General features: G+C 43.4%; 1 protein-coding gene across 1 annotated transcript; it reads left to right on the plus strand.

The window, feature by feature from the left end:
* Positions 1 to 332: 332 nt before the first annotated feature.
* Positions 333 to 11,363, plus strand: LOC142760446 (transmembrane 4 L6 family member 1-like). Its single transcript, XM_075863637.1, has 5 exons — positions 333 to 509; positions 4,684 to 4,773; positions 4,863 to 5,005; positions 10,216 to 10,402; positions 11,211 to 11,363. The coding sequence occupies exons 1-5, from the start codon at positions 333 to 335 to the stop codon at positions 11,361 to 11,363; spliced, it is 750 nt and encodes a 249-aa protein (XP_075719752.1).
* The last annotated feature ends 214 nt before the right edge of the window (positions 11,364 to 11,577 follow it).

The following is an 11,577-nucleotide window of genomic DNA, read 5'->3' on the forward strand; positions in this document are numbered from 1 at the left end:
CACATCACATGAGAATGAATCTCATTGAAAGCTACTTAAGAGAAACGTGATGTCACAGTTTTGTCTCATTTAGGAAGTATCACATTTAATGCAAACAAGACTTTATCTTGCCCCGCCTTTTTCTTTCTACGGTATGTAGGTGGTACGTTCCCCCAAAAAAATATCCACATAGTGCTTGTGTAGTATGTAGTTGGTGCTGGTATTAATAGGTGTCACCCTGGTGACTAAGGCAGCTCTGGGTATTTAAGAGCTAGAACAAAAGGTTCACACTATATTTATTCACTCCAGCACCTGCAAAGGAATATCAGATCTCCACCACAGGAACAGCAAAGATGTGTTTTGGCAGATGTGCAAAGTGCATTGGCTATATTCTTCTAACTCTGGCAATATTTTCCATTGTTGCTAACCTCTTGTTATACTTCCCCAATGGAGAAACAAAGTATGCCCGGGATAACCACCTGTCAAGATACGTATGGTTTTTTGAAGGTCTCGCAGGAGCTGGACTTCTTGTGAGTACTTATTTTTTTACATTAACACTGCAAAAGTAGGATTTTGCTTATGTTACTGTGATGGTACATAGGATACATTCTCACAGGATGGTACTGTTGTGGCAGAGATCCACACCTTTATAGAACTGCAGCAAAACCAGAAATCTCTGCCATTCCCATCCTGTGTGAATATACCCTTATACCTTGTATCCTTATAGCCCTGTGCAGTTATAGATTCCTATGAAATATTAAGATGTTGTTCATTTTATTAGGTTCTTCTTTGAACTTCCGAAAAAGTGAGAAGGAAAATATATGAACATATTTTATAACTAGTAGCTCATGGTGTAAGAATTTTAGAATGAGTTTTTAGAATGATGGACTGGAAAGTAGTCTACAGCAAAGTTCTGTAATATTGAGGACCACAAATATTTGGAGTTATATATTTATTGTGGGTGAGGCTCCGCATCATTTCCCATAAATTGTTGTAAAATTGAGGAATTACCATGATCAACTTGTTGCCTATGGGGAAAAAAGTTTCATGTCAGTTTTCCATGATCGTAAGGTCGCTTGGGACTTTTATTCCCATAGGGATCATGATGTGGTATTCTAGCAATTTCACCATGACATGAATCCGATGCTGTGGAACCCCTACCTTAAAGTAAAGGATACTAGATCTAAGGAACTGCTAGTAACTGATTTTCTAGAGAAGAGCATGAGGAAATTCATGAAAAATTTGACAGCCTATCAACAAGTTACAGACTGATTTACAATAGCCTATGTCTACTGCTCTATAGGCAGAATTCAGGCTGCCATAAACAGTATCCTGTATTCTGATGACAGATTTCCAAAGTAACTTCAGAAGGTGGTCCTGTGAGCTTATACCGCATCATTCCTGCCGATAAACTAAGCAATTCTGATAAGAAGTACATGTTAGGTTAATATGCATTTTCATATACAAATACTACAGCACAACTTGCAACCAGTTCTGGACTGGGCACTGACACTATGTAGAGGACCCACAATCAGGTTATATATATATATATATATATATATATGTTTACCCCAGAAAAATTTCCTCTCAGTTTTTAACAATGCAATGGTTTCTTTTAACTAAAAATCCTTGAGTCAAGTACATGTGACTTATGTTTTTTCAGTGACTCTGCCCTCCTTCGACATGCCCATGCACGTTGGTTAAATTGCTAATAGCTGTTTTCCAAAGAGAACCTTTGTTTATTCATACACAATCCACAATACTAAGAATAACCTTCCTAAAGGGTGTAACAATATAAGATAACATGCTAATTACCCCAAACAAAACTATAGTTCAGAGCTGTGTGTTCTTGTGTCACATGGAGAATGCAAAAACAAAAGTGGTAATACGTACATTATACATTCAGTAGACTATTGTCACCAGGTCCAGTGTCGGTACCTGGTAAAACTGCCACGGTCGACTGTTCGTAGAGTGGTCCACTGCCTCTATGTGGACTGGTGCATTTCAATGCACTTGTCAGATCCTGGTAGTATGCACTACATATAATCCGATGCACACCATCACAGTAGCAGAGATATTTAAACTAATGCTGTTATTGCCTCCTCAATATGTCAAATCACCATACGGGTGGGTCAGTGCGTGAGTCTAAGATATTGGGAAAGACCGGGGCAGCCTTGAGGGACACCTTTAGTGGGGAAGACAGAGGAAGTCTTGAGAGACACCTTTGTTTAATGACTATTATATGTAATCCATAAATAGAGGATTGGTCATGTGGGTAAAACTTCACATAATAATGAAGCTCCTTCTGTGGATAGGGGTCCTGGTTCAGTGATTGTTACCGCTGGAACTTTTTTGAAGACTTTATGCAAATGAGTAACATCTTACTTATGTCCTGTACAGTGCAAAGCTTTAGGCCTCATGCACACGGCCGTGCCCGTGATCACAGCCCACAGTTGCGGGCCGCAGCTCGCATTTTTGGGCCGTTCCCCCATACAAAGTATAAGAGCACGGCCCATAAAAAACTAAAAGTAGGTCATGCTCCATAATTCCTGGTATGGTCCTATGGCATGGAATCCGTAGCGATACGGAAAGGGGTACGCGGCCAATAGAACCGGGTGGGTCCGTAATTGCGGACCGTATTACGGTCCGCAATTACGGAGATTTTTTAAGGTCGTGTTCATGGGGCCTTAGTGTGGAAAAAGTTCCAGAGGTCCAAATCTCAAAAGAAGGGTTCTTATACACAGTTGGAACAGAAGATCCGAAGTCATGAAGGACAGTCTTCATTTATACATGAAGTTGAGCCGCATGACACCATTTTGTTTAACCCCTTAATGTCCAGGCCTTTTTGCACTTTAATGAAAAAGGATTATTTTTGTGTGCATATAATATATTGAATAACTTTTATTAACTTTATTTTAGGAAAGAATTGAAAATAAACACCTATTCCAGCGTTGATTTTCACGCTATAAATTGACGCCGTTCACTATGAGACATAAATAACATGTTACATTTATTCTTTGGGTCGTCACAATTACGGGGATACCAAATATGTACAGGTTTTATGTTTTCCTATATTTGCAAAATAGAAAACCTTTTTTTTTTTTTTTTTTAAATACATGTTTTTGCATCGCTGCATTCCACGAGCCGTAGCTATTTATTTTTCCATCGATGCAGCTATATATGGGCTTGTTTTTTGCAGGACAAGGTGTAGTTTTCATTGGTAATATTTTGGGGTACTTGGGACTTATTTATTAACTTTTATTTAGTTTTTATGGGGGGAATGGGAGAAAAAAATGAATTTTTCCGTTATTTTTTGCATCTTTTTTTGGACGCCGTTTACCCGGCGGTTTAATTAATGTGTAAACATTATTGTTTGAGTTGTTATTGGTTTTGGGTATTTTTTGGGTATTTTTACTGTTATCTTTTCATTAAAAAAATTCATAAACTTTATCTAACTATTTTAAGTTTTTTCTTTTTTGTCCCACTTGGGGACTTCGCCATGTGATCTTCTGATCGCAGATATAATGCTTTGGTATACTTAGTATACCAAAGCATTATTGCCTGTCAGTGTAAAACTGACAGGCATAATAGGCAGTTGCTGAAGGCAGACCTGGGGGCCTTTGTTAGGCCTCCGGCTGGCATGGAAGCCGATCAGTGCCCCGAAATATCATTGAGGGCTGCCGATGGGATGACAGAGGGAGCTTCCTCCCTCTGTCAAACACCTTAGATGCCGCTGACGCTATTGACAGCGGCATCTAATGGGTTAAACTGCCAGAATTGGAGTTCACTTAGATTCCGGCAGTTGGAGCAGGAGCCAGCCTGTGTATAACAGCCGTGCTCCTGCCGCTGATCGCGCGGGTACACTGGTAGTACCCATGAGATCAGAGCGATGGATATATCCGTTGCTATGCAGGAACTAGCTCCTGCTTGTGATGGATATATCCGTTGCGCGTTGTTAAGGGGTTACTTTTTCCCATAAAATTCATGAATTTATATGAGGTTATAAAATAAGGATAGCAATTTATACAACAAAATCTTATGAATACTCAGCCGTCCTACACAGTGCTGGACTAATTTTTCATAGCCCACTAGAGAGAAATTATTCTGAGGGCCTACCTTGCATGTGCACACAATACATTTATTTGTGAATAATATAGTTATTTGTGAATAAAACCAACAAGAATAGTGCCTAATGATGGGTTTCAAATTAGCTTCAAATGGAGTTGTCTTCTGCTTGACTTTTGGGGTACATTAGTATCAAAACATGTGCCCACAAGATGATCCTCGGATACTCTGATGGGCAAGTCTGACCCTAATGATACATGACACTTTGTTGACTATAAAGACCACAAAACAAGAAAGATTGCGGTCAGTCTTGACTTATACCTAACTGGCCAAAGTTTGTAAATGCTATGCTCAACCTAAATGGAACTTTTTGGAAAGTGTCTATCACTTGTATGCTGGACAATCTTACATATAACAAATCACTGGCTATTAAAGTAGTAATGAAATTCGATGTCAACTGTTGGAAAAGGACATGTTTGCATTAACCAGAACCAGCATGTTGACAATGAGAATTAGCTATTGTTTGCTAGAGATGTTTTCTTTTCAATTTAATAGGCATTAACATATGGAAGTTATTCTCATGAATATGTCACTGTCATGTAGTCCTTATATTATTAGGAGGCTTTCTTTTTTTTCTAGATGCTGATTCCAGCATTTGTGTGCATTGGACTGGAAGGAGAGGATTGCTGTGGGTGTTGTGGCAATAGGAACTGTGGGAAAAGCTGTGCAGTAAGTTGCTTTATACATGTGTAGTCAATGTCACTTGTTTTCTATTAGCATTGGATATAAAAGACACTAATATTTCTTCTTTATTACAGATGTTGGGATCTGTTATGGCTGCATTAATTGGAGTTGTTGGTGCTGGTTATTGTCTCATCATTTCAGCACTGGGCTTAGCAGAAGGACCATTATGTCTTAAAAATGGCCAGTGGGTCTATCCATTTAAAGATTCTAATCAACAGTATGTATAGTTTTTCAACAAATTCTTAACTATTAGAAACATGCCTAATAATAATAATCTTTTATTTATATAGCGCCAGCATATTTTGCAGCACTTTACAATTCAGAGAGAACTCGTACAGACAATATCAGACATTACATAGTGACAAAACTAATTTACAATTCAAACAAGAGGAGTGAGGACCCTGATCGCAAGAGCTTACAATCTATGCCTAATTCCTCTGTTTCTAACATCTGCCAGTGGGGGACAGTTGGGAGACCCCATACACATAATATAGTTGGCCAATCCCTCCATGGGCATTACAGTAACCCCCCCTCTTACACCCCTTCCTCTTGGGGCCAGATGTATCTGATGAACCGCCGGGAGCCACTGCAGGAGTAGGAATCTTGGAGTAGCGGTTCACGACCACAGGCTTCAGAAGGGAGATATGGAAGGAGTTGGGGATCTTGAGGGTAGGAGGCAGCCGAAGCTTGTAGGAGACCAGGTTGATCTGCTGCAAGATCTCAAAGGGTCCGAGGAACCTGGGAGCAAACTTGTATGAAGGCACCCTCAGCCGGATATTTCTGGAGAACAGCCAGACCTTTGTACCTGGAGAAAACGGGGGAGGTTCTTTTCTCCTTGTGTCTGCCTTACGTTTCATGCGGTCTACCGCCAGCAGAATGGAGGATCGGGCCTGCTGCCAGATCTGCAGAAGTCCCTAAAAGCAGAATCAGCTGCGGGCACTTCGGACATAACAGACACCGGGACAGGGATTCGTGGGTATTGGCCGTAGACTATGAAGAACGGTGTATTTCTTATGGACTCGCTAGTATGATTATTGTACGAGAACTCGACCCAAGGAAGAAGCTGCACCCAGTCATCGTGCTGCTTGGAGATGAAGTGTCGTAGGTAATTCTCCATGATTTGATAAATACTCTCGACTTGACCATTGGACTGAGGATGGTAGGCTGAGGAAAAGTCCAACTTTACATTGAGTTTACAGAGGGCTCTCCAGAACCTTGAATTGAACTGAACCCCTGATCAGTCACGATATGCTGAGGCAAGCCGTGCAGGCGGAAGATTTGTTGGATGAAGAGGGTGTCCAGTCGAGAAGCAGAAGGTAGACCGGTCAGCAGAACGAAGTGAGCCATCTTCGAAAATCGGTCCACCACTACCTAGACCGCACTGCATCTCGCAGAGGGAGGCAAGCCCGTAACAAAGTCCATTGCTATATGCTGCCAGAGGGTATCGGGCACAGGCAGCCATCTGGAGCAGGTCAGCAGGTTTGGTGTGAGCAACCTTGTTAGCTGCGCACACCGAGCAGGATGAAACAGAGTCCATGATGTCTTTGGGCAGCGTGGGCCACCAGAAATTACAGGTATCTAGGTCTCAGGTTTTACGGATACCCGCGTGACCTGCCAGTCTGGAGCTGTGTCCCCAGCGGAGGACTCTCCCTCTGTCTGCCAGGCACACAAAAGTCCCGGAGGGATGTCTCTAACTTGCAGAGGATTGACTGAGACAATGCAAGACAGGTCAATAATACTTTGTGGAGAATCCATGGTGTTCTCTGTCTCGAACGACCTGGACAAGGCATCAGCCCTCACATTCTTGTCGGCCGGATGGTAGTGGAGCTCAAACAAACCGGGAAAGAACAGCGACCACCTGGCCTGACGTGAGTTCAGCCGTTGGGCCATCTGGAGATAGATGAGGTTCTTGTGGTCAGTGAATATCAAGATGGGATGAAGTGTGCCCTCTAGTAGATGTCTCCACTCTTCCAGGGCCAATTTGATGGCCAGTAACTCCCGAGCCCCAATCGAGTAGTTGTGTTCTGCGGAAGAGAAGAGTTTAGAGTAATAGCCACATACCATTGTCTTGACCTTGGAACCTCTCTGGAACAGAAGTGCACCAGCGCCAACAGAGGAGGCGTCGACCTCCAACGAAAACTGTCGAGATATATCTGGATGATGGAGGATAGAGACTGACGTGAAGGCACTCTTCATGCTATTAAATGCGGATTCCGCTTCTGGAGTCCACACCTTGGCGTTCATGCCTTTCTTGGTGAGAGTAGAGATAGGAGATGTCAGTGAGGAGAAGTTTGGAATGAACTGTCTGCAGAAATTGGCGAATCCCAGGAAACGCTGTATGGACCTTAAGCCTTGAGGGCGTGGCCATTCCAGGACGGCCTTTACCTTCTCTGGATCCATCTTGAGACCTTGATCCGAGATGATGTAACCTAGGAAGGGTAGAGCATTTCTCTCAAACACGCACTTCTCCAACTTGGCGTACAGGCGATTCTCCCTTAACCGCAGCAAAACTTGATGGACAAGTCTCTGATGAGTCATTGGATCTGGAGAAAAAAATCAAGATGTCATCAAGATAGACCACAACACAAACATAGAGGAGGTCACGGAAAATGTCATTAACAAATTCTTGGAAGACCGCGGGAGCGTTACACAGGCCGAAGGGCATTACTAGATATTCATAGTGTCCGTCCTGGGTGTTCAATGCCGTCTTCCATTCGTCACCCCTGGTGAATCTGGATAAGGTTATAAGCCCCCCCGCAGGCCAAGCTTCGAAAAAATGTTGGCTCCTCGTATGTGATCAAACAGTTCAGAAATCAAAAGCAACGGATATCTATTCTTTATCGTGATCTATTTGAGACCCCGGTAGTCGATGCAGGGTCGCAGAGAAAAATCCTTTTTTTTTATGAAGATTAACCCGGCTCCTGCCCTGGCAAGGAGAACATGGACTGAGTCCCTGGCAAGGAGAGAGGATATACCCTACAACGGGGAAGGGAAGCCCCAGGAATCAGCTCAATAGGACAGTCATACGCCCGGTGTAGGGGCAGCGTCTCTGCCTCTTTCTTGCTGAAGACATCCGAGAACGCAGAATAATGACAAGGCAATCCTGCCAAGAACTGAGGCAAAGGAGGCTGAGCTGGATGAATCTGTACCAGGCAGCGTTTGAGGCACTCGGAACCCCACTGGAGAACCTCTCCAGAATTCCAGTCCAGGACTGGGGCATATAGTCGGAGCCAGGGCAGGCCCAGCAGCACAGGGTTGACGGCCTTAGACAGGACAAAAAATGAGATGAACTCGGAATGAAGGGCTCCCACTTGGAGCTTCAGCGGCTTGGTCACAGCAACAACCGGGTCTGGCAGAGGTAGTCCATTCACCGAGGCAACAATCAAAGGCCTCGCCAGAGGGGTTGTGGGCAACTGGAGAAGATCCACCAGGTCTCTCCGAATGAAGTTAGCTGTGGATCCTGAGTCTAGATAGGCGGATACCTGATGCGTCTTTTCGGCAGACACTATGGTCACGGGAATGGACAATTTAGAAGAAAGACCTTCTTCACCCAAGGTTGTCTCTCCAACCAACCCTAGGCTCTGGGCTTTTGGGGGCACAGACGCACAAGATGGCCTCCAAGGCCACAATACAGACAGAGTCCCAAAGTGCGTCTGCATTGTCTCTCCAGGGTAGACAGCTTGAAACGGTCCATCCTTAAAGACTTCATTGGAGGAACAGCTGAAGAGGACAGCAGGGGTTGCTGCAAAGTAGGAACTGGGCTAGGGAGTCCTCCCTCCTGACAAGCCTCTTGGAACAGTTCTCGGATCATTAAGTCAATCCGGGTGGCCAGAAGGATGAGGTCATCCAGGGTAGACGGCAGCTTGTCCTTAATCTCAGGAGACAGTCCCTCCCAGAATGTAGCCACCAAGGCCTCATTGTTCCACAACAATTCTCCCGCCAGGGTGCGGAAGTGGATGGTGTACTCGCCCACGGAAGTGTCTCCCTGGCGCAGGTTCAGCAAGGAGGCAGCTCCTCAAACACCATGCAAAATGTCCGTAGGAACCCCTGGAAGTCACGGGTCTCTGGTCCTTGTCTCTCCCAGATAGGGTGCGCCCATGCTAGGGCCCTGCCAGTGAGGAGATAGACGATGAAAGCGACCCTTGCGCCATCAGACGAAAATGTCCTTGCATATAGGCTAAAGTGGATCTGGCACTGGTTCAAAAATCCCCTGCAGGTCTTCGCGTCTCCATAATAGCGATGAGGTAGCGGCAAAGAAAATCGGGGATAAGCACTGCCAGGAGGTGTAGTAGGAGGGTCTGTACTGCCACGAGGTGTAGTAAGAGGAACGGTAGTTTGCACATCCAGCCGATGTGCAATAATATTCAATGCCTGGAGGATTTGGTCCTGTCGAGACCGGAGGTCTAGCATACCTGCCCACATCACTTGTGACGTCATCATGGTCTTGGATTGACCAGCGGGGTCCATGGCCTCAGCGTACTGTCAAGTAGGGTGCGTGGACCCACTAGGCTGTACCGCCTTAACGGTATGGCAGCTGGCCAACAGGAGACAGGTCAAAGTCTATAGTTCGTATAGGTGTACCTGTGGTAGCTTCAGACAGTAGCAAGACAGGCTCGGATGGAACTCAGGCAGCAGGCAGGCACCAGGCGTTGTGTAGCAGGACAGGCGTGGTACTCAGCGCAGTATGACTTCAACTCAATACCTCAATACGGCACTTGGACCAGGCTGACTCGGGATACAGGTTACAGGTAGCAGGAGCGGGAACACTGGGAACTGGAAGACACTTAGGGAACGATTTGCAGAGACAAACATAGGTAATGACAACAACGCTCAGGCAATGCAGGAGGGGGCAGGGCCCCTCTTATAGTCCAGGGTGCTTAGGAGCTAATTTGGTTCTTTAATTCACGCATGCTCACTGATCAGGTGGTAAGTAAAGCTGACGGCCCACGGCCATGGGCATTACAGGAGTAAACCCCAAAATTTCTGTTAAGTTTAAACCTAGCGGTATTATTATAGTAATGTAGTATTATTATAGTAATGTAGTATTGTTATAGTAATGTAGTGTTATTATAGTAATGTAGTATTGTTACAGTAATGTAGTAATATTATAGTAATATAGTAGTATTATAGTAATGTAGTTTTATTATAGTAATATAGTATTGTTGTAGTAATGTAGTGTTATTATAGTAATGTAGTGTTATTATAGTAATGTAGTATTGTTATATTAATGTAGTATTATTATTATTATAGTAATGTAGTATTGTTATACAGTCTACTGGCTTTACAGTCTACTGGGCAAATTAACGTTAATCTAGGTTAAAATTGAATACGTTGATATTAATTTGTTAAGGACATTATGAAGTTATTTTAAAGTCTGATGGTTTTTCATTTTTTTGCATCATATAACTTCAAATGTACTTTTTACAGCTATTTGGTTGACCATTCAACTTGGTCTCAGTGTGAGGAACCAAGTAACGTTGTTGTATGGAATGTCACCCTCTTCTCCATCCTATTGGGTTTGTCTGGAATCGAAATCATTTTATGCATAATCCAGGTCATCAATGGTTTGATTGGAGGGATATGTGGAGCTTGTTGCTGTCAAGAGAAAAGCCAGGTAATTTGATATTGTTTGATAGCTGTCCATACATGTAGCAATGCTCGCTGTAATGATAGAGTGACAAATATATATTTTTTGTTTGTGTGGATTTCCTGTTTAAACAATTTTAATGCCAGATTTTAAATCACAGCTGTATATAAGTAGACTTGTTCCCTTACCTTATGCCCAATTAGGGCATATGAATGTTAATGAAGGGGGTGCCCTCTCTATTAGGACTCTTGCACACAAACATTGTTTTCTTTAGTGTCCTGTCCGTCTTTTTCCGCAGATAGCATACTGAACCATTCATTTCTATGGGGCCATGCACACATCAGTTTTCTTTGCCTATCCGTATGTCCGTTTTGCAAATTATAGAACAGGTTCTATACATGTCCATATTTGCGGTCCGTCTCACCCATTCTAGTGTATGGGTTCGCAAAAAAAAAAAAAAAACAGACAGCACACAAAGCCACTAGGATTCATGTTTTGCAGTCCGCACAACGGAAATGGTCATGTGCATGGGCCCTTACGTTACAGGGAGCAGCTCTTGTTCTGGCAGACCTGGCCTGTCGATGTATTACATTGTCAGTCATTAGTACATTTTTTAGTGGAACGATTAGTGAACTACGTACCATATGCACAATACACCTTTTTGAATAACATAAATTGTACCTCCCATTACGTTTAAATCTAAAATCCAGCAGAATGATTTACTATACAACAATCTTGGCCACAGTGTAAGATTTAACTAATTAAGTGGACCACAATAGCATAATGTATATTAAACATCAGCTTTATTGATATAAAAGTTTATTACTCCTTTAAGTCTGTTGGGAAACTCTTTGCAAAGCTAGAGCTAGATATCAAGACAGGATGCAAAGTCCTAGCAATATCCCACCCTGTTGGTTCCAAAGCATTTCATAACACCCATGTGCAAACAGTTGAGCTGCAATCTGGCTGTAAAACCATGGGACACTAGCCTTAGGCCTTATTCACACGAACCTGTATTACGACCGTGCTACGCGCGTGGAAATCATGCGCGTCGCACAGACTTATATAAGTCAATGGGGCCGTTCTGACAGGTCGTGATTTTCACGCAGCGTATGTGCGCTGCTTAAAACTCACGACATGTCCTATACTTGCCCGTGTTTTGCGCAGCACGCACCCATTGAAGTCAATGGGTGCATGCAAAT

The sequence above is a fragment of the Rhinoderma darwinii genome, chromosome 4 (assembly GCF_050947455.1).
Source record: "Rhinoderma darwinii isolate aRhiDar2 chromosome 4, aRhiDar2.hap1, whole genome shotgun sequence".
Taxonomy (NCBI): Eukaryota; Metazoa; Chordata; class Amphibia; order Anura; family Rhinodermatidae; genus Rhinoderma; species Rhinoderma darwinii.